This window comes from Malus sylvestris, chromosome 10 (assembly GCF_916048215.2).
Source record: "Malus sylvestris chromosome 10, drMalSylv7.2, whole genome shotgun sequence".
NCBI classification, from domain to species: Eukaryota; Viridiplantae; Streptophyta; class Magnoliopsida; order Rosales; family Rosaceae; genus Malus; species Malus sylvestris.
In genome coordinates, this window is record NC_062269.1 from 41,400,691 (window position 1) to 41,423,522 (window position 22,832).

Below are 22,832 nucleotides of genomic sequence, written 5' to 3' on the forward strand. Positions count from 1 at the left end.
ATGTGCAAGAACAATAACAATGTCAATAACAGACCACATTCAAAAGTTCATTTCACATTCATTATCATACTTTCCTAACTAAACTAATCTAATTAAAGTAAGCATTGCAAATGACTGAAACCTCAAGCTGCACATATGAAAATTATTCATCAGATCAAACTATCAATTGCACTCAAAGGCGGTAACATGCTACCTTGTTCATTTCACGACCTACATAACAGATCACAACAATAACGGATAGGCAAAAAGCAAAACTGAGGATGAAGTTCATTGATATATACATCTAACTACGTCAATAGATGCAGAAATCCAACTCAGTAATAAAACCCTATCCATTTCACGACCTGTAGATCCACTATTTCTATACAGTAATAAGAAATTACTTACTTCGGCGAGTTGAGGTGGCTGTCGAGTGTCGAGACGGCGAGAGCCGAGAGGAGGTCCTCGTCCTATGAGACAGAGAACGGCGCGGGGGAGACAAGTGCACTTTACAAATGGAAAAAATGCTTCTATTTGAAAAAAAAAAAAAAAAACTAATGAAAAGGTCTTGAAAACTTTGAGTTTTAACGGCAAGGACAAAATAAAGGGTAAAATGAATAGTAATATGTTTGATTTTTTAGTGTAAAAATGTGGTTTTTCGTTAAAGTGAACAGTACCGCGGGCTTTTCATTAAAACTCCCTTTAAAAAACCCTAGCCATCCCAAAAACTCACTATTCATATTTAGACAGGTTTGCACTCTAACTTTGGATTTGAGGCACGAAGCAGGTAAAAACACGGATGATTCTCTTGTTGAAAGTTTGAGAGAATGTGTGTCATTTGATTGTGGTCAGGGATAGACTGAAATGCCTATAGCATTTTTGCGCCCCACCAAGGTGTAGCCTTAGGATGCGAGATACCTTAGACTTTGACAATATATATATATATATATATATATATATATATATATATATATATATATATATATATATATATATTAGGCACATGTGGGGGAAGGGGGTGTTTTGACTAGATCTCTACCGCGTGGCACGTGTTTCCCCCTCCTCTTTCTATTCCAACTCTCACAAAACAGAAAGTCTTGTTGGCTTGGGTTTGCCATTTTAACGGTAGTCATGAGCTTTGCAACTTGTGAGATTTAGTTTGCAAAACCTCAATTTCAATTGGTTGTATATTTTGCAGTGTCTCTAGTTGTGAGAGTTTTTTGTTTGCTTTAGTCTACATATATGGCATTATAACGTTGTGTGATCAATCTGCATTGGTATTCAATGTTCATCCTTTTTGTTCGTAAATATTTTCATATCTTTAAACTTTGCATTATTATTCGTACAAATGCTATTTTTGGATTTAGCGAAAATTTCACACTTATTTGACGATATGTTTGTTCTTTGTATCAAAGTTTTTGCAATGTATGTCCAAATAAGTAAAAGAGAAGTACTAAGGTAACTCTCGCAAAATATGATTTTTCATAAACTATCTGACACCTTGTAATTTAGCATCAAATCATATATCAACATATAAAAATAACATCAAAAATGTGAAGTCCCAGAAAATCCATGAAGACTTTCTTAACATCCCTCAAGTGAAAAATGGAATCGCCAAAAATACCAAGAAAACAAAAAACAAAGTCGCGATCAAACCAAGCCAACTCTTACACAGCGACACGTCGTTTAATCACCATGAGTGTATGCAAATCCAACGGCTAACATTTTTTGAAATCCAGATCTGTTGACTTAAATAATATTTTGGTTATCAAGCGCTCCAACCCTCGGGAATCCATTATCAGAGAAATCCAGAGCTCCGTCGGAACCATGGCGCCACCGGCAGCGATTCGGTGGTTCTCGGTCGTTTTAGCTCTAATGCTGTGCTATCTCATCACTCCGTCAACGGCCATATACTGCGACGAGGACGACTGCTACGATCTCCTCGGGTCAGTTCAGTTCCCTCACGATTTTCCCTTTGATTCCCGAATTACCCCTCTATTGGTTGCATATTTACCCAACGTTTCAATTCCTTGTCCAGGGTTACGCAGAGCGCCAACTCGTCGGAAATCAAGAAAGCTTACTACAAACTCTCATTGAAACAGTGAGTCCCCGCCATTTTTTCTCTGTAAAATTACTCTAAATTTTGATATGAAGTCAATATTTTGATCATATCTATTCACATTTTGGTGTTGAATTTTCAGTCACCCGGATAAAAACCCGGATCCGGAATCGAAAAAGCTGTTTGTGAAAATTGCCAATGCCTATGAGGTACTTGGGATCATGTAATTTTGTGGAAAAAGATGGGAACTTTTGAAGGTTTTGTTGCTGTCTTGTACTATTGGTAATGGAGTTTAATTGCTGCATTGCAGATTCTGAAAGACGAGGCGTCGCGGGAGCAGTATGATTATGCCATTGCACATCCAGAGGAGGTAAAATGAACAAACTATTTAGTTAGCAATGCATTGAGTTATAGGCTGAAAAGTGGATTCTTTTTAGACTTGAGAATCGAGATTACACGAAACAAGAACATTCTTGTTAGTATGGTGCTGTACCTGTGTGGTTAAATGTAGATTGGTAATTTGAGTTCTTTGAACTGAGATGTTTGTGAAAGATAATAACTTTATCATGTTTTTTACTTGTTAGGTATTTTACAATACTGCTCGCTACTATCAAGCATATTATGGTCACAAAACGGTGGGAGACTTTTATTTTTTTAGATTATAACTTCATATTCTGCCCGCTCTGAAGCAGCTTTGTAGTTGCTAGGTGCAGCTCCAATTCCATGTACTTATTTCTAAAGCTGTTTATATGTTCACCTTCTAGGATCCTCGTGCTGTCCTGGTTGGCCTTCTTTTGGTTCTTTCCTCATTTCAGTATCTGAATCAGTGGACAAGGTATAATCAGGTACCGTCGCAAATCAATAAAATTCCTATAAGACATTATATGTGTTGATTTGTGGATATCAGTGTATTTAAAAAAAAAAACTTGCGCAACATGCCATTGTTACTCTTGCGCTGACAGTTAATTTCACTTCCACATATAGGTTTTATCAGTCTTTTGTTCTTGTACTTTGAGACTATAGTATAGAAATTGCAATGCTAAAGGTTTGTACTACAATAAGGTTACGTGCGTACTCTGGTGGATTCATACAGACTTAGTCATACACATCATTTGTTTTATGACTCAGAAGCCTGGAAAAGGTTCTTTTCCGTGACGTTGATTTTCCATGCTTTTGTAGGCTGTAGACATGGTTAAGAAGACCCCTGCTTACAAAAATAGACTACGGGCTTTGGAACTTGAGCGTAGTGGAGGGACTACAAATAAGAAAAAGAGCAACAGGCAGATGAACAAGTATGATCTTCTAGTCATTTTCAAAGAGAAATAATGAAATGCGTTGTGAAAAGTTGGAAATTTGTCCGTAAGGATTAATCAATTGTGTATAGAACTGCATTTTATGATTGTGAAATTGTCTTTAAAAAAGGTGGATGTTTTTTTCTTCATAGGAAAGTGGAAGAAGATCTCGGCAGCGAACTGGAGCTGCAGATTAATGGAGCGGAGCAACCCTCCATGTGGGATCTTCTTGGTGTTCGTTTCATACTCCTTCCCTACACTATTGGCAAGGTTAGAGTTCCCTTCATGTCATTCAAGAAATGCTGAGATTATAGGTTGAAGTCGGGGATTTTACATTGATTATTACATGGACTACCAATTAGTCTGTTGATTCAGCTTTACCAATTAGTCTGTTGATTCAGCTATTATTATGGTGTGGCTGTTGGTTCTGGAGATACAAGGTGAAAAAGGCACCATATACATGGGATGATGCCTCCTACCTGACACGAAAATCCCTTGGTGCGCCTATTGATGGATGGAGAAATCTAGGTAAATCAACGTTAAATTTTAATGATTTTTTTTCTTTTCTTCTAAAGGCATTATGAATTTGGCTCAGGTTACCAACTTTAGATACATTAGATCACCACCCATTCATACGAGAACCAACCTTGTTTTGCTTTAGCCATCCACCATGAACTTTTGGCTATACAAAATCTTCCATTCAAGACGCGACAACCTTAGAAAAAACTGTTCCCGATCCTCAAGCTGAAGGGGATAATCAGGTCCCTTAATGGAAAACTATTAAATTAATTACCGTTTTGAATTTTGAGTTCGAGAGTCTACATACACACCTACATCCCGGAGGTTCTTCATAACTTATTACTCATTGGTTTGTTTTGTCAGATGAATCAAGAAAGGAAGATCTTATTCATAAACGTTTATGGGAGAAAGCAAACTTGGAGAGCTACCTTGCGGATATGCGCAAAGAATCCAAGCGGAGAAGATAGCAAATTTTGTCGCCAATGCTACCTCATGTTCTTAAAATACTGACAAGATAATTAGACCAGAACACGAAAGAGTCGACCTATATTTTTGTTGAAATAGCTGAGTGGCGGAGGAGGCGGAACATTAAGATTGTTACTTGCAAATCGCAACCTTAGCAAATTGTATTTTGTAACCTTTAATACACGAAGTTATAAGTTATATGGATTGTTGTGTATATGAGACTTTGAGGCAAAAGCACTTTTACCTTCTGAATTCCATTTGATGGTCATTGTAAGAGTTACTGAAATTCTGTAATATCCTTTCATCATGGATACTCAAATTGACAATCAAATATAGGGAGAGACAAATTTCAAAAGTTGAAGGAAGTAACAAATAGCTTCTCTCAAAGTGCACTCTGTTTGCCAATTGTCGCTTGCGGTTTTGCAGACAAATTACAATTTGACATAAGTGCACAACTATAAGAAGTGTAGTACTATCCACACACTTTTCTTAATTTTTGATTGTCGGATTGAACGAATTGAAGAAAATAAATCATCAAAAACTATCAAACATGTGTAGGAGGTAAAAATAAATGTGTCGATAACTCTTTTCGTATAAGAATTGGATCAAAGTTCTAAGTGGCTCAAAATCCACACGAATGCATGATCTAGTGTGTACACAATTAATCTTGGTGCGCCAGACTTGTGACCAAAGAAATGCTGAAATGTCTCTGTGAGTCTTACGATCCTTTTGGGATGGATAACCGTGACTTGTTCCCCTTTTTTAAAAGAAAAAAAAAGTTAAATAAAATAGGGGTGGGCACTTAGAACCGAAAACCGAAACCAAAACACGAACCAATCGAACCGCACCGAACAGTTTGGTTTTGCAGTTTTGAAACGATTTCGGTTTTGAAACCAAACTGCAACATAGAAAACGATTTGGTTTCGGTTTTGGCTTTTGAAAACCGCACCGAAACCGAACCGCACCGCAAATATTAATAAACATTTAATTAAATGTCCATATTATATTTCATGTTTTAATTGGTTGTTTGTTAGAATCCATACACTTAGTATAGGACTCAACAACACTAGAATATCATCATTCATCACTTTCTTTTGTTCATTAACTTGAAGGTCCTTTGTTATTTTATACCATCACACACACATATATGTACAAGGGTGGATTAATCTTGTTATCAATAGTCGAACAATGATCTAATAAAGTCCCCTCATTTGAAGCATGATATCACATATTCTAGTATCAAAGTTTCGCTCATGTTTAATGAATTCAAATTTATTCAACTTGTTTTATGATAAACATTGTAAGGGACACCATTTTGTTGCACAAATATGTTTTAACATCACAACTACATGCAACATGCTAATTGTTTACATAATAAATGTCTTTTTCCTATTGCTATTGGGAAATGCTTATTGATATGTTAAATTGCAAATTGTACTTTTTTTCTTAAAAACCAAACCGAAACAGTTTGAAACCGCATCAAACCCAATCAAACGGTTTGGTTTCATTTCGATTTTAGCTTCAAAACCACACCGAACCGAACTGCAAAAAATTTCAATTTCAATTTCGGTTTCACTAAAAACCACACGGAACCAAACCGTGCCGACCCCTAAAAATATAGAGCCCAAATAGAACTCATCAGTCGTGTGATCAAAATCCGTCAACGGAAAACTGCCGTAAGCTGCCTCCAAATTTGCCCACAGTCCACTCCTGCTCCTCAGAGTCCTTCTTCCCCACCGAGGGAGAAACTCTTCCCCTCAAAAGCTCGAAACTTTTCCCACTTCTCATGCATCCAAAAACATTCCCCAATGGCTCACCGTCTGGTACCTTTCTTCCCTTTTTGCCCGTCTCCAATTCCCACTTCTCAATTTCCAATCTTTTTTTTCTTACTGATTTTTGTATGTTTATGTTTGTTCTGTGCTGCTGTGTAGATGGGATATTTGGTTCCTCTCAATGCCAAGCTAGAAGAAGACGCTTCACTCCCCAAAATACCCCTCTCCCGAGGCCCGAATTACATCGGCCGCAACACCACCGCTTCCCTCTCCGACAAACGACTCAGCCGGAAGCACCTCGCTCTCACTATCGATGCTAGTGATTCCGCCGTTTTGGTCGTGGTAATTTCGTAATTCAAACCTCCAGTTTATTTACTGTTTGAACTTTGATGGCCTTACTAGTTACTGGTTTATATATTGAAATATAAAGTTGTGAACTTTGAATTGAATGAATATAAATTGTAGGAGGGGACAAATCCCATTGTTGTGAAATCCGGGAGTAACAGGAAGAAATTGTTTCCGAAAGAAAATGCAACGATGCGCAATGGTGATTTTATAGAGCTGATTCCGGGGCATTTTCTTTTCGAGTATAAGACATTGTCTGATAATGAAAATGGAAATAATGTGCGTGTTGTCTGTGACCATAAGAGGGGATCAAATGATGGTGGAAAGGCTGTTGAAGTTGAGGAGTTGACTCGAAAGAGGCCACGTCAACTAGTGTCTCAAGATAAAGGTTCCGAGAGGAGTTTTAAGGTGTTGCTCTTTTGAATTTAAGCAGCTTGAAGTAAATAGTTGTTGATGGTAGTTGAAACTGTGATTTTAAGAGGTGAATAAATGCCTGTCTTTCTTGAATTTGAAGGCTGAGGTGGAAGGAAGCAGCTCAGGTGCTGATAGAGACGGTGGCAGTGTGGAGGCCATACGCCATTTTCTTGTTCCTAATGATAAATTACCACAGACCTTTCGGCTTTTGAATGTGCAGGGACTCCCCCCATGGGCAAATACCTCTTGTGTTTCTATAAGGGATTTGATTCAGGTAACGGTTGTCCCCTGCTGTATAGTTCATGTTGCATGTTACAGCATGAATCATGTTGCAAGGCTGTGTAATACGTTATAAGGTATAGCGGAAGTTCATATTCAGCATGCAAAAATTCTGGAAGAGATTGACTGTCTTATGAATGTTTGATTTTGGATGGGAGTTTAATTATTGCCTTCTTCTTTCATAGGGGGACATTCTCGTTGCTATCCTTTCCAATTACATGGTAGACATCGATTGGTTGATCCCTGGTATGTTCATTTCACTTTGATTGTGTTTCCTGTTAAAATATTGGTCCTTTTCCATATATATACCAAACATGTATGTTACTTGATAATTCACAAATGTATGTATGTGTAAGAATGTCTCAAATATATCTACAGCAGGACATGCCTTTCATGTTTGAAAGGTGTTTCTTACCCCAGTGTTCTTTCGTTACAGTTTTTACGCTTACTAGGTGTATATTCTGAATCTGGTTAATGGTATATTATTGTTGTGTCATGCATAAGCTATCCTAGTTGGTTCTGATTGTGTTTTTTTCCCTCCTCACTTTAGCATGCCCATCAATTGCCAAAGTTCCACATGTGTTGGTTATTCATGGCGAGGGTGATGGTACACTGGATTACATGAAGGTTTGCTTTGGGTCTATTCTTCTTAATCTCTGTCAATTTAATGCTTTTTGACCTTTTCCCATTTACATGACTTTAAGCTATTACCTGAAATTTTCAGAGAAAGAAGCCTGCGAACTGGATTCTACACAAACCACCATTGCCCATTTCATTTGGTACACACCATTCGAAGGCCATGATTCTTGTTTATCCTCGAGGAGTGAGAATCATTGTACATACAGCAAACTATATACATGTTGACTGGAACAACAAAAGCCAGGGTTTGTGGATGCAAGACTTTCCCTGGAAAGATCAAAATAATCCAAGCAAAGGATGCGGATTCGAAGGTGACTTAATCGATTATCTCAATGCACTGAAGGTATAAATATAACAATCCGTGAGGTTGATTTGGTTGGTTTTATGTATTTATTTATCTTTTTGGTTTGCTTCCCTTCATTATCTTGTATATCTAGTTTCAAGATGTCTTGCCTATAGTGCCAATGAGAGTATGAAATTGATGTTATTGGTTGGATGTCAACAGTGGCCTGAATTTTCAGTTAATCTTCCTAATCTGGGTAGCTTCAAGATCAATCCGTCATTTTTCAAGAAGTTTGATTACAGCGATGCAGCAGTATGTTTTCTATTCCTTGAAATATTTAGATTTTTGTTTTGTTTGGGATAGTATAATGTCAAAGTTAGTATCTGCGGCTGTGTGTAATTTTCAGGTGAGGCTAATTGCATCTGTCCCTGGATATCATACGGGTAACAACATGAAAAAGTGGGGGCATATGAAGCTTCGCACTGTTCTTCAGGAGTGTATTTTTGATAAAGAGTTTCGGAAATCTCCTCTTGCTTATCAGGTACGGTGACAGAACTGCTTGACTCTTTTACCGGCAGTTATGATGATGGATGTCAATGCTGAATGTTTTTCTTTGATTAGTTGCAGTAATTGAGCAATATGTTTATTGCAAATTTACAAGATTCTGGACCTAGTGGGTGTATATTTATTACATTTGATTTCTCCGTATTGGGGATTGTGGCCATAGGAATTTTGTTTGGTTTATAAAACGAAGATATATAGAACGGAATTGTGATTCAAGGGGTAAAGTTTGTGCTAATGAATGCTTCACTCAGTGGAGTGTAATTATTAGAAATAGTGATAGTTTCAAAGAAATTCTATTTATGTATCCTTACCTTTGCAGTTCTCCTCCCTGGGTTCTTTGGATGAGAAGTGGATGGCTGAGTTCGCGTCTTCAATGTCATCAGGCTTATCGGAAGATAGAACTCCTCTTGGTCCTGGGGAGCCACTCATAATATGGCCTACAGTAGAAGATGTCAGATGTTCTTTAGAGGTACTATCAAGTAGGTCATTCTTGTGAACTATTTCTTGTAGACCTTGTTTTACTATTAAAGTCAAAAGACCTTGTGTGGATAAACCTCGATAGATCTCATGTAGTGGTCAGGGTTATATATCATGAAAATTACCTCAAAACAGTTCAAAAGTTGGGTATACTTAGGCGAGATTCCTTAAAAGTAGTAATTGAGCATTAGCATATAGCAATAGAATCATCCCGCCTATCATGTGGTCTTTGGGTCTACATTGTGTTTCTGCATCCTGGTTTCATTTGCTGTTCTTTTATTGGTTTTTCCAGGGCTATGCAGCTGGAAATGCCATTCCAAGTCCACTAAAGAATGTGGAGAAAGACTTCTTGAAAAAGTACTGGGCTAAATGGAGGGCAAGCCATACCGGCCGCTGGTCTCTTTCTCCTACCTTTCCTTAGAAATCTTTGACTCTGAGATGTTTAGTTGGAAAAACTTATTACTTCTTTATTTTTCAATTTACCATTAACCTATAAATTGATTTACAGTTGTGCCTTTTCATTTCAGTCGTGCAATGCCACATATAAAAACATTCGCGCGTTATAATGGTCAGGAACTTGTGTAAGATTTTGGAATTTGGATCCTATTGATTGTGTTTTCTCGGTTTTATGTTTAAAAATATTTAGTAGCGTACCCACAGTCATACTAGATTTGAGCACTAACTGAGTTTCTACATTTTCTCGACAGTTGGTTTTTGCTAACTTCAGCAAATCTTAGCAAGGCTGCCTGGGGAGCTCTCCAGAAGAACAACTCACAGTTGATGATCCGTTCTTATGAGGTAGGTTTGTCTGAATCATATCATCTACAACACAGACTTGATATCAATACAAGCGAAAACGATTCCTTTCATTTGCTCAGTTAATACATTATTGCTTAGCTTACTTGAGATGGACATCCAACAAGAAATTTGTCAACTTTTCAAATGCAAGTTACAACTGTTCTAATCATACAAGGACCTAATGGGTGTCGATAAGTTGAATGATATGTGTCGTTTTATATATTTCTCTATATAGTTTGCTTCATCATCTGCTCCTGTCTAAGCTTTTCTGATGTATGTTTATTTACTTTGTGTGGCTCATTACAGCTGGGAATTCTATTTCTACCACGTAAAACATGCAGTTTTGGGTTTTCTTGTACGAGTAATGGGGTTCCATCCAAGGTAATAGCTACATCCTGGCCATTTTACGCACGTTACATAAATAGTTATTGAGTATCACACTTGCGTTGTTAAGATAGGAAGGAAGGGGAACATAAATGGAGCAGAAAGATGTTAATTCCGTTGAGTTTCAGGATAAATCTGGACGGTCAGAAACTTCTGAAGCATCGAGAACAACACTCGTGACTCTGAACTGGCAAGGAAACAGGAATACAGATTCATCATCTGAAGTAATTAAATTGCCTGTGCCTTATGAACTCCCTCCTCAGCCATACACCGCGGAAGGTAGTCCGTTCTTAAATTTCTTCCTTTTCCGTTCCCATCTTCCATTCATCTTATTTCTTTTTATCTCTTCGGCAGATGTGCCTTGGTCTTGGGACCGGCGGTATAACAAGAAAGACGTTTACGGTCAAGTTTGGCCGCGACATGTTCAGCTGTATGCTGCTCAGGACTCGTGAAACTCTTGTGTGTACTTGACAGCCATGTACTTACAATCTTTTCTCAGCTCTTCAAAATTCGAGCATACCGAGCTTTTTTTTTCCCTCATTTTTATGAGGCTGGAGATATTTTCTGTCAGTGTGATGGTCAAACCGCCACGTGTGAATCTCACGCCCCGGACTGGTTGTAGGGGTAGTTCAGTTGTTTCCTTTTGGGCTTCTGCCCCACGTTCTCACAAGAAATGGTAAAAGCTTCGGCTTCGATGAGTTCTTTTTGTTTTTTTTATAAACACGTTCTTAATCTGGTATCCGAGGAAATACTTGGTCCTGACCAGTCAAGTTCCATATTCTTATCCAACGAAATGAGGCATACGGGGTCCTGATTGTTCACGTCATTCACATGGTTATGATTCTAATGGAAAAGACGTCACTCATGAGAGATTTTTCAGTGTGAGCGGAATATGAGGTGGTGCACCATGTGTGATAAGATGTGTGTATTAAAAAGTTAATAACTTTAAAAATAAAATTTACCACCACTTATATATAACATGTGGTGTACCAGTCGTGTTCCGATCATAATGAAAAAAATATCTGTCACTCAGATCTTGCATTGGATGAATCAATGTAATTGAGCACTGTAAAAGTAAAAGACTGGTCATAAAGTCGGAGAAAGTCTCGCATTCATCTAATGCAATCTAGCAAGCAATCTTGGACAATCGTTTTGATGAACCTTTCAGTTTAAATTTTGGATTTCCGTTATTACTTTCAAAAAAAAAAAAATCAAAAGTAGTTACTAAACGAATTTTAATTTAAAAGAAAAAGAAAAATTAAAATGACTTTCAAACGGCGCCACTGAATAATTTTTAAAGCAAATCTAATCAAAACTAATTTTTTGGATTTAATTCTAATCCGATGCTCAAGATCGAGATCCTTGTAACAGATACCCACAAACATTTGAAAATTGAAACATTAAAACCTGAAAATCAGTGAAGATCACATAGTAAATGGATAACAATCCTTTGACTCTTTCTCATTAATCCAGAAAATTTGAACCCCCTTCAGATTTCACAACATGCAAATCGGATGCAGTTACAACACATTTATATCGTAATCTTTATACATGCACAAATTACACACATATATATACACACATACACAAATATATAAACATATATATATATATATTTATATATATCCAAAATCCTAGCTGAATTCTGATTCCTGGCAATGGATGTTATTTTTGAGCTCCAGAGAGGAAGATCCTTCACAATTGAAGTTGGTTATTTCGACACCGTTCTCGAGATCAAAGAGAAGGTTCAGAAATACCAAGGGATTCCCATTTCCCACCAAACCTTAATCTTCAACGGCCGAGTTCTCGATGACGAACGCAACATTGAATACTGCGACATCTACAACAATTCCCGCATCCAACTCCTCGTCGCATCTGATTTCGATAAACCGGTGAACAACAGTAATTGTAATAACAATGTGAAGGCTATGGAGGAGTACTGCCCTAAGAAAATCCAGCTCAACGTGAAGACCCCAACGTCCAAAATGCATGTCCCTATTGAAATGGACGTAAACGACACTGTCTCGAAGCTAAAAGAGAATATCCAAGCGATGGATCAGTCCATTCCACTTAATCGTTTGGTGGTTCATGCAGTTGGGAATGAGTTACATGATCATCGCTCGTTGCTCGAATGCGAGCTTTCGGACAATGCGGAGATAGAGGTGAGCTTGAGACCGTCACCAGCTCCTGCAACCAATGCGAGCTCACCCGTGTCAATGGGTGGGGCTGGAGTTGGCGGCGGAGGCGGAATGGGGTCCAAAAATAAGCTGAAGCTTATGGTCTTGACAAAGTGTGGGACGAAGAAGATTGCGGTGGAAGTGAACCCATTGGATAATGTAGGGGAATTGAGGAAGGAGCTGCAGAGGTTGCACCAAAGGCAAATGAACTTTCATCTGCCGCAAGAGAGCTATTTCTTCATCTATAAGCAGAATGTGATGGAGGACGACAGGTCGTTTCGATGGCATCAAGTTGCGCAGGGTGATACTATAGAGATTTTTAATGGTAGCGTAACCGGTGGATCATAGATTAAGCTATTGAGCTACAACATTTTTCATTTTGTTAGCATGATTTTTAATTAATTTTTTTTTTAATTTGGAATAATTAGTGATGTGATTATATAAGTATGATTTTTCTAACCCCATCTTTTCCAAGTTGCTACCTAACTTGAGCCTGGAAAGTAACAGTGAATTAATCACATTTTTTTTTCTTGTTAGAAGAGGGACAAAGAAAACGTAGAATCAATAACTATCTTGATTGCATGTTTCACTTGGGAAATTACAGTTAACCTAAACAAGGATGACCGAAAATCATTAATCAACTACTAAATAAAATCAAGATAATCAACTGAGCGAGGATGACATTAGAATCTGAATCAAGCAATTTAATTTCCATGCTTAATGGTGAAAAATATACTTAGAATCAGCCAACGCACATGAGTTCATTACACGAAGCAGACACAAATAAAAAAAGTGAGAACAAGACTGACGTCAGCTTTGCCCGTTGGCGCAAGGCAGGACTTAAATTGCTCGAGCATTTGAGCCACTCTCGCATGCATCAATTATTCTCTTCAAGATACACTTTGAGGTTGAAGGTCAATTTCCAAGTATCTCTTGACCAAAAGGAAATGCATTGGATACATCCAATATCGTCCCATGGTTGGTCCCAACAAAGGATCTAACCAAGCAAAGCCCCAGAATCGTATAAAAAAAAGAGACTCCAGCATCTTCTTCCAAGCACCTCAACGTTCAAATCCGCAGCCACCAAAAAAAGGAAACAAGTGAGAAAATACTTCTCACAAGCAACAGTGTCGAAACCGGCACACAGACTTGCTCTTAAAGTATCTCTTGACCAAAAGGAAATGCATTGAATACATCATACAAAGTTGGTCCCAACCCAACATAATAATTGCCCACTTTCATAAAATAAGAGCCACCCACCGCACTTGGAATACAATACTATGTTTATTTTGGGTAAAAAGATTCGTTTCGGATCATTTCTTTCTAATCTAGTAAGTTCGGGGATCCGTGCTATTAAAATTTGATCCAACTGCTACAAATAAAGATCTACTTTAAAAGTTATAATAATTTTAACCGTTGGATCAAATTTCAATAATCCGGATCTCCCGTTGGATCAAATTCAATAATCCGGATCTCCAGATTTAGTGGATGGAAGAAGGGATCCGGATGATCCCCTTCCTTCTTTTGGCACCACCTCAATGGCTAATCTTGTTTAATACCTAATACTAAATTTTGCTCTGATTAATCGAAGAGTTCCTTGCAATACAAGCATACATCATATTCAATTGCTTTCAAAAATAAAATATAAATTTGTTTATCTTAAATTCTTAATCATGATAGTATTTTTATTAGAAATACAATGCAAATGAAGTTTCAACACTTATAAACAACATCAAATGGTGCACAACCTTTTACACTAATATAAATGAAAGTTATAACTGGCGTGAAAAAAGCAGAGTCAGGATTTTCAAATAATTGATTCATGCTTTCGGTAAAAAAAAAATTATTAGACATTTCGTCGAGCATTTATCCTACATGTCGATTTTTGGCAACATTTCTTAAAAATTTATGCCAATATGTGTCAAAAACTACTGTTACATGTAGAGTTGAATATGGCTATATAGAATTTACAGTGATATTAAGATTGACAGAACTTGTCAACGGAGCATTTCATCGAGTATTTAGTACGCACAATAGGTTAGATGGCCGTGGACAGAAAAGTATAAATACTCAATCTCGAAGTTAACGCCGTAAGGGCCCCGTGAATGAGTAAGTCATTTGAGATCACGGACTTCGATATTATCGAGAAAGGGATTAGATACGAAAGAATTTTGAGTGTGATCATCATACGAGGTGGTATATTAAGTTTTTTTATATAAATGATGAGTTACGTGTGTTAAAAAGTTAATAACTTAAAAATTAAAATTTTCTACCCCTTGCATAAAAACAGGTGATGTACAATCCATACTAAAAATTTATCGACTAGATACTAAGCTTTGCCGTTTAACGCGCGCCATCGGTACCTCCTTCCATCCACGTGTCGCTAAATAAGTGGACCTCCTCGTCACGCCAACTACATTTCCGTGACGAAGTCGCCTTCTCTATCCCTATAAATACAGGCATCAGCCTCTCACCTTCCTCGCAATTGCGATTGTTTTGCTTCTCAACAATCTGAAAAATCCTCCTCCAAATCTCTCTCGAAGCTTCCTCACCCTTTCAAGGTGTGTTCTTTTTCTCTTGTTTCTTGTTGATTTCTTGTTTGGTTGCTAGGAAAGTGTAGGAAAATTGGAGATTCTGTATTTGATTTGGTTGATGTTTGAGATTTATGATTAATCGGTTGGATCTGTTAAATTTAGCGTTGTTTTGGCTTTGATGTTAGGGTTTTTGACTATATTAATTTTATGTTCAATTTTCACGAATTAGGGGTTTTCTGTATTTTATCTTAATGATCAGCATGCCTTTTCGAATTGAAAGTAAATTTCTTTGTATCAATTTTGACAAGTAGGTTTTATTCTGTATCCGATATTAAAATTGAGATTTGTTAAAGGTCAATTTAATTTTGGTATTTATTTTTATTCCAAAATTGAGTAATTTTAGACCAAAATTGTGTCTTTGATCTGTGATTTTAAGTTGAAGCAGGGTTTTTTTTCCTTTACCTGATTTCCTGAAATTCAATTTGCAATCTTGATCTTGAATTGATTTATTGTATATAAATGGCTGTTAATATTTTGTTTATATAAAAATTGGGATTTTCTTGAATAAAAATATTTCCTTTGATTTCTGATATATTAGTTTCCAAATTAGGGGTTTTTTTAAATCTGATTTTCTTATCTGTAATTCTTAATTTTGATCTAGAGGGATTTTTTTTTTAATTTTTTATATATATTTTTTTATGCTTAAATCTTATGATATTTTGGTTTCTGTAGATGCAAATCTTCGTGAAAACTCTTACCGGCAAGACCATCACCCTCGAGGTGGAGTCATCTGACACCATCGACAACGTCAAGGCCAAGATCCAGGACAAGGAAGGGATCCCCCCGGACCAGCAGCGTCTGATCTTCGCTGGAAAGCAGCTTGAAGATGGCCGAACCCTTGCAGACTACAACATCCAGAAGGAGTCAACCCTCCACTTGGTGCTCCGTCTTCGCGGTGGAATGCAGATCTTTGTGAAGACCCTCACCGGCAAGACCATCACCCTCGAGGTGGAGTCATCCGACACCATCGACAACGTCAAGGCCAAGATCCAAGACAAGGAAGGGATTCCCCCAGACCAGCAGCGTCTGATCTTTGCCGGAAAGCAGCTCGAAGATGGCCGTACCCTTGCAGACTACAACATCCAGAAAGAGTCAACCCTCCACTTGGTGCTCCGTCTTCGTGGTGGCATGCAGATCTTCGTTAAGACCCTCACCGGCAAGACCATCACCCTTGAGGTGGAGTCATCCGATACCATTGACAATGTCAAGGCCAAAATCCAAGACAAGGAAGGCATTCCCCCAGACCAGCAGAGGTTGATCTTTGCCGGTAAGCAGCTGGAGGACGGCAGGACCCTAGCTGACTACAACATCCAGAAGGAGTCAACCCTCCATTTGGTGCTTCGTCTCCGCGGTGGTATGCAGATCTTCGTTAAGACCCTCACTGGCAAGACCATTACCCTCGAGGTGGAGTCATCCGACACCATCGACAATGTCAAGGCCAAAATCCAGGACAAGGAGGGCATCCCCCCAGACCAGCAGAGGCTTATCTTTGCTGGAAAGCAGCTTGAGGACGGCCGTACCCTCGCCGACTACAACATCCAGAAGGAGTCCACTCTCCATTTGGTGTTGCGTCTCCGTGGTGGCATGCAGATTTTCGTCAAGACCTTGACAGGAAAGACCATCACCCTGGAGGTCGAGAGTTCGGACACCATTGACAATGTCAAGGCCAAGATCCAAGACAAGGAGGGGATCCCACCAGACCAGCAGAGGCTGATCTTTGCCGGGAAGCAGCTCGAGGATGGCCGCACTCTGGCGGACTACAACATCCAGAAGGAGTCAACCCTTCACTTGGTGCTGCGTCTGAGGGGTGGTATGCAGATCTTCGTGAAGACCTTGACAGGAAAGACCATCACCTTGGAGGTGGAGAGCTCTGACACCATCGACAATGTGAAGGCTAAGATTCAGGACAAGGAAGGCATCCCTCCGGACCAGCAGAGGTTGATTTTCGCTGGAAAGCAGTTGGAGGATGGGAGGACCCTGGCTGATTACAACATTCAGAAGGAGTCCACCCTTCACCTTGTCCTCCGTCTCCGTGGTGGTTTTTAAGTGCTGGATGTGGCCGGTGGCCGTCTTCTACCCGTTCTCGTTGAACTGTTCATGTTTTTACTGTTTTTATGTATTTAAATTTGATGGTACTGTTTCTGCCTCCTGATTGAGGCATATGGACAAGTTTGGTTTATCTTTTACTATGTTTTAATAAATAAATTCCGTTCTGGTTAATAACTTAGTGTTTGAAAATTGTTGTGAATCTCTTGGTTTAATTTGTTTGTTTGCATGGATTTGTGTTTGTGAATTGTTTGCTTTCAATTGTCTATTTTATGTTGATTGTGTGGTGCGGTTGCTATCCTTGAACCGGACCTCTGGTACAAGACTGGCATTTCAAGGTGTGCTTCAAACTCTGGTTTCGATTGTGGTTTCTGATTTTCCGGCGAGCTCACTCTAGAGTCCGGCATTTACCCCAATTTTTTTCCGGCAACGGAGATGGAAATTGATATATCGGAGTGAAGGTGTCCGACTCAACTTGGCAAGCGGCCTTCTAGCATCCGGCATTTACCCGAAAACCTAAGACTTTGACACCCAAAAGAAGAGATGCTGCTGAGTCTATTGAAAACACGAGTTACGCCTGTTGGTCGAATGAGGTGATGAGCCGTGTAATAGACGCTGCAGCCACTATAGGCTGCGGATGAATTTCGTCGGGAGTTTTAACAAAACACTTACAGTACTCTTTGTTTTTAACGAAAAATCACATTTATACATTTCTCTGATACTATTCACTATACCTTTAAATATGGCTTCTTATTAAAAGGGAAGTTTTTTTGAACTTTTCGTTAGTTTTTCTTATATATTTTCAGTACTTCTCCACTCGAATATTGACATCCACGTTTGAATTTCACTATCCTGGTGCATCCGCTCGCGACTCTCTTAGTCGAGTTGGAAAAACCCGAATAAGTTACTGGCTTTGGACCTTCTGTTAACGTCTATCCATTTAGGGCTAACTGCGTGGTTTTGTCACAAAACCACTTTAGACCTCCCGTTTATATCTCGGAAACCATTTTTAGCGATTGAATTATCTTTTGCACCGAAGTATTAGACATACTAATCCGAAGTTAGTTTCCACCACATTCATATGGCCTAACAGGGCTAAATGGTTACGGTTCAAAGACGGATCCATTCCTTACGCATCCTCATGTGGCCGGACTAAGGCCTCGTTTCGTCTTCAAGTTCGGATTACAATGGATAATCCGCTTACTCAAGATATTTTAAAGGTAGATGTTATTCATAGGAAACAAATGTTGGTAGATGTCGGTGTCACGCGTTATTAACTTCTTGTATCACGTTACTTGTTGATTGCGACATACATATTACACCCTACTAACCTCCAAACAACAACCAAACGAAAATCAAAGGCTCTTTTTTAATCGATTTGAACTCAAAAACCAAGTTTTTCATGTTTGCATTTTTCAGGGGACCCTCCTATATTAGGCACTTTTTTATTCTGCGGTCACAACACACGCACAGGACGATTCTGTACGGATGTATATACAGACACATATAAAGCTGTGTGGCATCAAATTAATCTCCCTCCGGCATCCAATTCAGCTACCGATCAAACTTACATCCCAACTTCCATTCAACTTAGTGTCTCAATGGATCAGATTTTGATCGGAATTCGTTCGGTAGCTACTTGAACTTGACATCCGATTAGATAACTATTTCGATATGGATTTTGTCGTAAATTGACGGATTATTGAATGGAGTCGTGTTAGTATAATTTTCGTGTCCGACAGAGTTTGGAATTTCCTGTTCATTGACATGCCTAGATTCAACTACCATTCTTTGCTTCTTTAGAACCGTTCATAGTTATTGTTGCCTTCAACTCTCGAACATATATCCTAAAATAAATGTTTGAGACGGATAGCACCCTATTCTATTGGCTCTTCTGTGACTTACTTCTCATCAAGAAATCTACGCGAAATGGCGGACTCCGAGCACTCTTCTTCCGATGACACTTTCTCGGACTCTCGAGGTACTCTTTTTCTTTCGGCTTGTTCCATCTACATGTGTTTCTTCCTTTTGCAGCCTCTTTTGTTTTGGTAGCAGTTAGCCTTACAACAATGCTGTAAGGGTCTTTTGACACTGGCTTGGAGATGTTTCATGGCTATAACCATGCATTAAAATCTCAAGGGCAGTTTGATAACTATTTCGGTTTTGGTTTTTAGTTTCATTTTTTCTGACAATTTGCAAATATGGAGTGGATAACATATTAAGAAGGGAAGAATGAGCAAATACAGTGATGGAGCCACTAAGGGGGTCCCTAGCCCATCCTGCCTTTTTTTTCTTCGTGCTGCTATTACAGATGTTGATGCTGCATATCAGTCCAATACCCTTAAAATTCAAGTGTGTTCTCAATCCAAACTCTTTTTCATACCGAGCCAGGCCTCATTTTTCTTTTCATCCCCCTTATTACAGTGCAAGCTTCACTTCCTCTTCTTATTCTATCAACTATTCTTCGCCTTAAAACTTATATTTTAAAACATTTCTAGCTTACTCTTTACCTCATATTCGGATTACTAGGTTTGCTGCAAATATGGAGGAATGACCATCAGAACATGCCCACTATATTTACAAAGAAATAAATGAAAATTAGAAACTAAAAACGAAATGATTATCAAATATGTCCTCATCCGAAACCAAAAGCAAAATAAGTTTGTGTATTAATTCTTCTCATTGATCATGAGTTGTTTATTTCAGAGAAGAGCACAGAAAAATCTGAGCTTCAATTCTCCGAGGATGAGGAAGCACTTATCATAAGAATGTACAATCTAGTAGGGGAGAGGTTGGTCCATTTTATTCTTCGACTAGTATTATCTCGATCGAACTGTATGTTTTAACAATTTTCCGGCAGGTGGGCTTTGATTGCCGGGAGGATTCCGGGGAGAACAGCAGAAGAGATTGAGAAGTATTGGACCTCTACACACTCAACTAGTCAATAAACAAGGTGGTCAATTGGTTGTTTCATGTGTATCCAAAATATTTACTCCTTGTCCTGTAAATTTACTACGTACGTTCAAGAGAAATCTTCATTTATCAGACGATAGTCGTCGAGTAATTTAGTTACGTCTATCATTTTTGAAAATTATAAATAAGTAAATGATGCATCAAATAGACTGTCAACCAAACATCTTACCTGCCTTATACATTACTTTGTTTGTAAAGCTTGGTGTCAAGTACTTGCTTCCCGCACATCGCACAAACTCCTGCATAACGTCGCACACATCAGACTTTCACGCAATAACAAACCTACAAAACCAGTCAGATCGCCAAATAGAGACACTACCTTTGGAGTAGGCACATGTGTGACAGTATTTGCCATCCTGGTGTACTTGCTGCTTGCAAATGATGCACTTGGTAGTTCCGTAAGGAGTCCACCTACACGCAAATGAATGAAACTCATGTCACAAAATTTTGCAGATGTGATACATCCACACAAACTGACTGCATAAAAAAGGAACACAAGAAACAGAAACGGGGTAGTCAAATCAGTATTGTACACATAAATCATGAAAGCGTTTTGTGCAACCTCGTGGAACTGATCAACGACATAACTTGTATCACAGAAAACTCAAGAAACGACAATGGGGTACTTAAGCAATTATCGTATACACAAATCATGAATCCATTTTGTTCATCGTCTTCAACTGATCAAAGATGTAACAAACAGTAGAGAAAACTATATCGAAACTATACGAAACTTATGTCTTTCTAGTCTCTGCAATACCCTACACAAGTCCTCTTCACAATTCGCAACATCTCGATTTCCCAAAACCACGAGACATACTGTTTATTGTTCATCCGGTCCGTTAAATAAATAAAGGAGTTTTATCAAAACATTCTCAGTACTATTCACTTTTAATAAAAAAAACCACTGATTTACCTTTCCCTTATACTATTTACTACCCCTTTATTTGTTATTTTTCATTAAAAATAAAGTTTTTTTATGGACTTTTCGTTAGTTTTCTTTTTAAGATGGCACCAAAATTTTCAAATCCAAATCCCTGCTCTGGCTAAACCCAATTTAAACAAGACAATTGAAATTCAGACATATATACACAGAAATAAAGGCAAAATAAAAATATAAGAAAGCGGACCGACCTTTTCTTCTTGGAGAGCAGCTTGTTCTCGTTGATTTTCCGGCCACCGCCTTCGGTGGTGTTACTGGCACCTTCCTTCCACTTGTCCGGCACTATAATCTTCGAAAGCTTCTTCTCGCCTGTCAATTCAACAAATTCAGATAAAATATCGAAATTACTATCAATCGGAGTTCAGAAACTGCATAATACACTCAAATTTCAAACTTTCGACTTTTTTTAAATGAAAAAGAATAGAAATTTTCGAAAAATTGATAGCGAATTTAGAGAAACTTACACTTGTCGCACACCATTCCTTGTTCTTGACCCTTTGACTTGCGATTCTAGCTCGGAAGCAGGAACCCTAATTCGAATCTTTGATTCTGGGGACTCTTCTGTTCGTCGTCTTGTACTCACCGTTTTGGCGTTCTCGATCTAATAATAGAAAGTGTCCGTTGGATTTGAGGTGGCGGATTTCAGCCGTTGGATTACCAAGAGTATATGGATGATGATATGGGAGATACTCTGAGTTTTTATTCTCCTTGTTTTACAATACATCATTTTTCATGTAAATTAAAAAATGAAAATTTTTTTTTTTAATTTTTTTTTTTTTTTTACACCTAAGTGATATTTTAAAGCATTCTAGTTTATGAGGACTACAACTTAAACGTTTACGCAAGAGGATAACACGCTATAACTAGCTTAATTGACATATGCATATAAATTTAATTTTTAAGATCTACTGCAAATTCGCTTATTTTGTATTTCAAGCTAAAATAGAATTTTGAATTTGACATTGGAATTACTTTCTAGTGATATTTTATTTTGACTTAAGTGAGAGGTCGTAGATTCAACTTGAATGATGAGTTTGACACCAAATTATCAAAGTTGACATTACATATTATATAACTTGACTCAAGTCCACCAATCCCTCAAGTACAATATCGTTATATAAAAAGAGTGGTGTTATTCACATACATCTCTTTTTACTTCTACACGTTTCTCTTATTTTTTGGTCGTCAGATCCATAAATCGAAGAAAATCTAAAAACATAAATAGCAAATAGTGTGTAAGAAAATAAAATAAAATCTATAAATGGTAGATGGTATTGAGTGAGATAAAAATACAAGATATATATTCCTTAGATTTCTCATTTCACTTATTAGTAGCCCTTATATTACAATCAATCCATTAATACCTCAACTTGCTCAATTATTCATATGTTGGGTTCCTCACGATCTGGCTGCATCTCAGACTAACTTAATCTGGCTGCATCCCACATGACTCATGAGATAAGAGATGAATATGCCTTCTTTTATTCTGGTTTCTTACGGTTATTTTATATTTTCCATGTCTTTTTTTATACTACAACAATAAATCATCACTGGCCAAATGAGTTTGGCCACGTGAATCTTAGAACGATAATGCGCAAAGTCTTCTGTTAACTCTAAGTATTCATAGTTCTTTTTTATGTGCTGGAAAAAAAAAAGGAAAGAAATAGTAAATCTTTTGAGGACCAAGAGAAAGCAACCTCTTTTGAGGACCTAAACTTCACTAATTTCAGTAAAAATCTTTGTTTAATATGTTAATCGTGTATTTACCACACAAATCAAAAGAAACCTCGCAAAAAGAAGCCAACAATTGTGGAGAAATCTTAGGCTTTA

At 38.0% G+C, this 22,832-nt stretch overlaps 6 protein-coding genes across 8 annotated transcripts; 5 read left to right on the forward strand and 1 right to left on the reverse strand.

Annotated features, from left to right (window-relative positions):
• The first annotated feature begins 1,745 nt into the window (after positions 1-1,745).
• On the forward strand, positions 1,746-4,669 carry LOC126586330 (chaperone protein dnaJ 50-like). Its single transcript, XM_050251149.1, has 10 exons — positions 1,746-1,925; positions 2,018-2,080; positions 2,181-2,247; positions 2,349-2,408; positions 2,623-2,673; positions 2,803-2,883; positions 3,218-3,330; positions 3,483-3,600; positions 3,732-3,858; positions 4,213-4,669. Exons 1-10 carry the CDS (start codon positions 1,807-1,809, stop codon positions 4,314-4,316), a joined length of 903 nt encoding a protein of 300 aa, XP_050107106.1. The 5' UTR covers positions 1,746-1,806; the 3' UTR covers positions 4,317-4,669.
• A 1,218-nt stretch (positions 4,670-5,887) lies between these two features.
• Positions 5,888-10,967, forward strand: LOC126586322 (tyrosyl-DNA phosphodiesterase 1). The gene is made up of 16 exons (XM_050251135.1): positions 5,888-6,137; positions 6,246-6,428; positions 6,552-6,839; positions 6,946-7,119; positions 7,310-7,370; positions 7,675-7,751; positions 7,849-8,106; positions 8,269-8,358; positions 8,453-8,587; positions 8,930-9,079; positions 9,380-9,483; positions 9,615-9,668; positions 9,795-9,885; positions 10,192-10,266; positions 10,398-10,548; positions 10,624-10,967. The coding sequence occupies exons 1-16, from the start codon at positions 6,123-6,125 to the stop codon at positions 10,719-10,721; spliced, it is 2,004 nt and encodes a 667-aa protein (XP_050107092.1). The 5' UTR covers positions 5,888-6,122; the 3' UTR covers positions 10,722-10,967.
• Positions 10,968-11,902: 935 nt separating this feature from the next.
• Positions 11,903-12,917, forward strand: LOC126586331 (ubiquitin domain-containing protein 7SL RNA1-like). The gene has a single exon (XM_050251150.1). It carries the CDS (start codon positions 11,928-11,930, stop codon positions 12,792-12,794), a length of 867 nt encoding a protein of 288 aa, XP_050107107.1. The 5' UTR covers positions 11,903-11,927; the 3' UTR covers positions 12,795-12,917.
• A 1,938-nt stretch (positions 12,918-14,855) lies between these two features.
• On the forward strand, positions 14,856-17,263 carry LOC126586325 (polyubiquitin). The gene is made up of 2 exons (XM_050251139.1): positions 14,856-15,007; positions 15,713-17,263. Exon 2 carries the CDS (start codon positions 15,713-15,715, stop codon positions 17,084-17,086), a length of 1,374 nt encoding a protein of 457 aa, XP_050107096.1. The 5' UTR covers positions 14,856-15,007; the 3' UTR covers positions 17,087-17,263.
• A 1,508-nt stretch (positions 17,264-18,771) lies between these two features.
• On the forward strand, positions 18,772-20,204 carry LOC126586336 (MYB-like transcription factor ETC1). Its single transcript, XM_050251157.1, has 3 exons — positions 18,772-19,067; positions 19,793-19,877; positions 19,947-20,204. Exons 1-3 carry the CDS (start codon positions 19,016-19,018, stop codon positions 20,032-20,034), a joined length of 225 nt encoding a protein of 74 aa, XP_050107114.1. The 5' UTR covers positions 18,772-19,015; the 3' UTR covers positions 20,035-20,204.
• LOC126586334 (uncharacterized) lies at positions 19,320-21,639 on the reverse strand. Of its 3 annotated transcripts, none has more exons than XM_050251156.1 (5): positions 21,467-21,639; positions 21,194-21,311; positions 20,379-20,470; positions 20,229-20,298; positions 19,320-19,657 (listed from the first exon to the last, which is right to left on the reverse strand). In XM_050251156.1, the coding sequence occupies exons 1-4, from the start codon at positions 21,480-21,482 to the stop codon at positions 20,234-20,236; spliced, it is 291 nt and encodes a 96-aa protein (XP_050107113.1). In that variant the 5' UTR covers positions 21,483-21,639; the 3' UTR covers positions 19,320-19,657; positions 20,229-20,233. The 3 variants fall into 3 exon arrangements, with proteins under 3 accessions (XP_050107113.1, XP_050107112.1, XP_050107111.1); XM_050251155.1 differs by having other exon boundaries at positions 19,320-19,620; positions 21,467-21,638; XM_050251154.1 differs by lacking the exon at positions 19,320-19,657 and adding an exon at positions 19,729-20,023 and having other exon boundaries at positions 21,467-21,636.
• Positions 21,640-22,832: the final 1,193 nt, after the last annotated feature.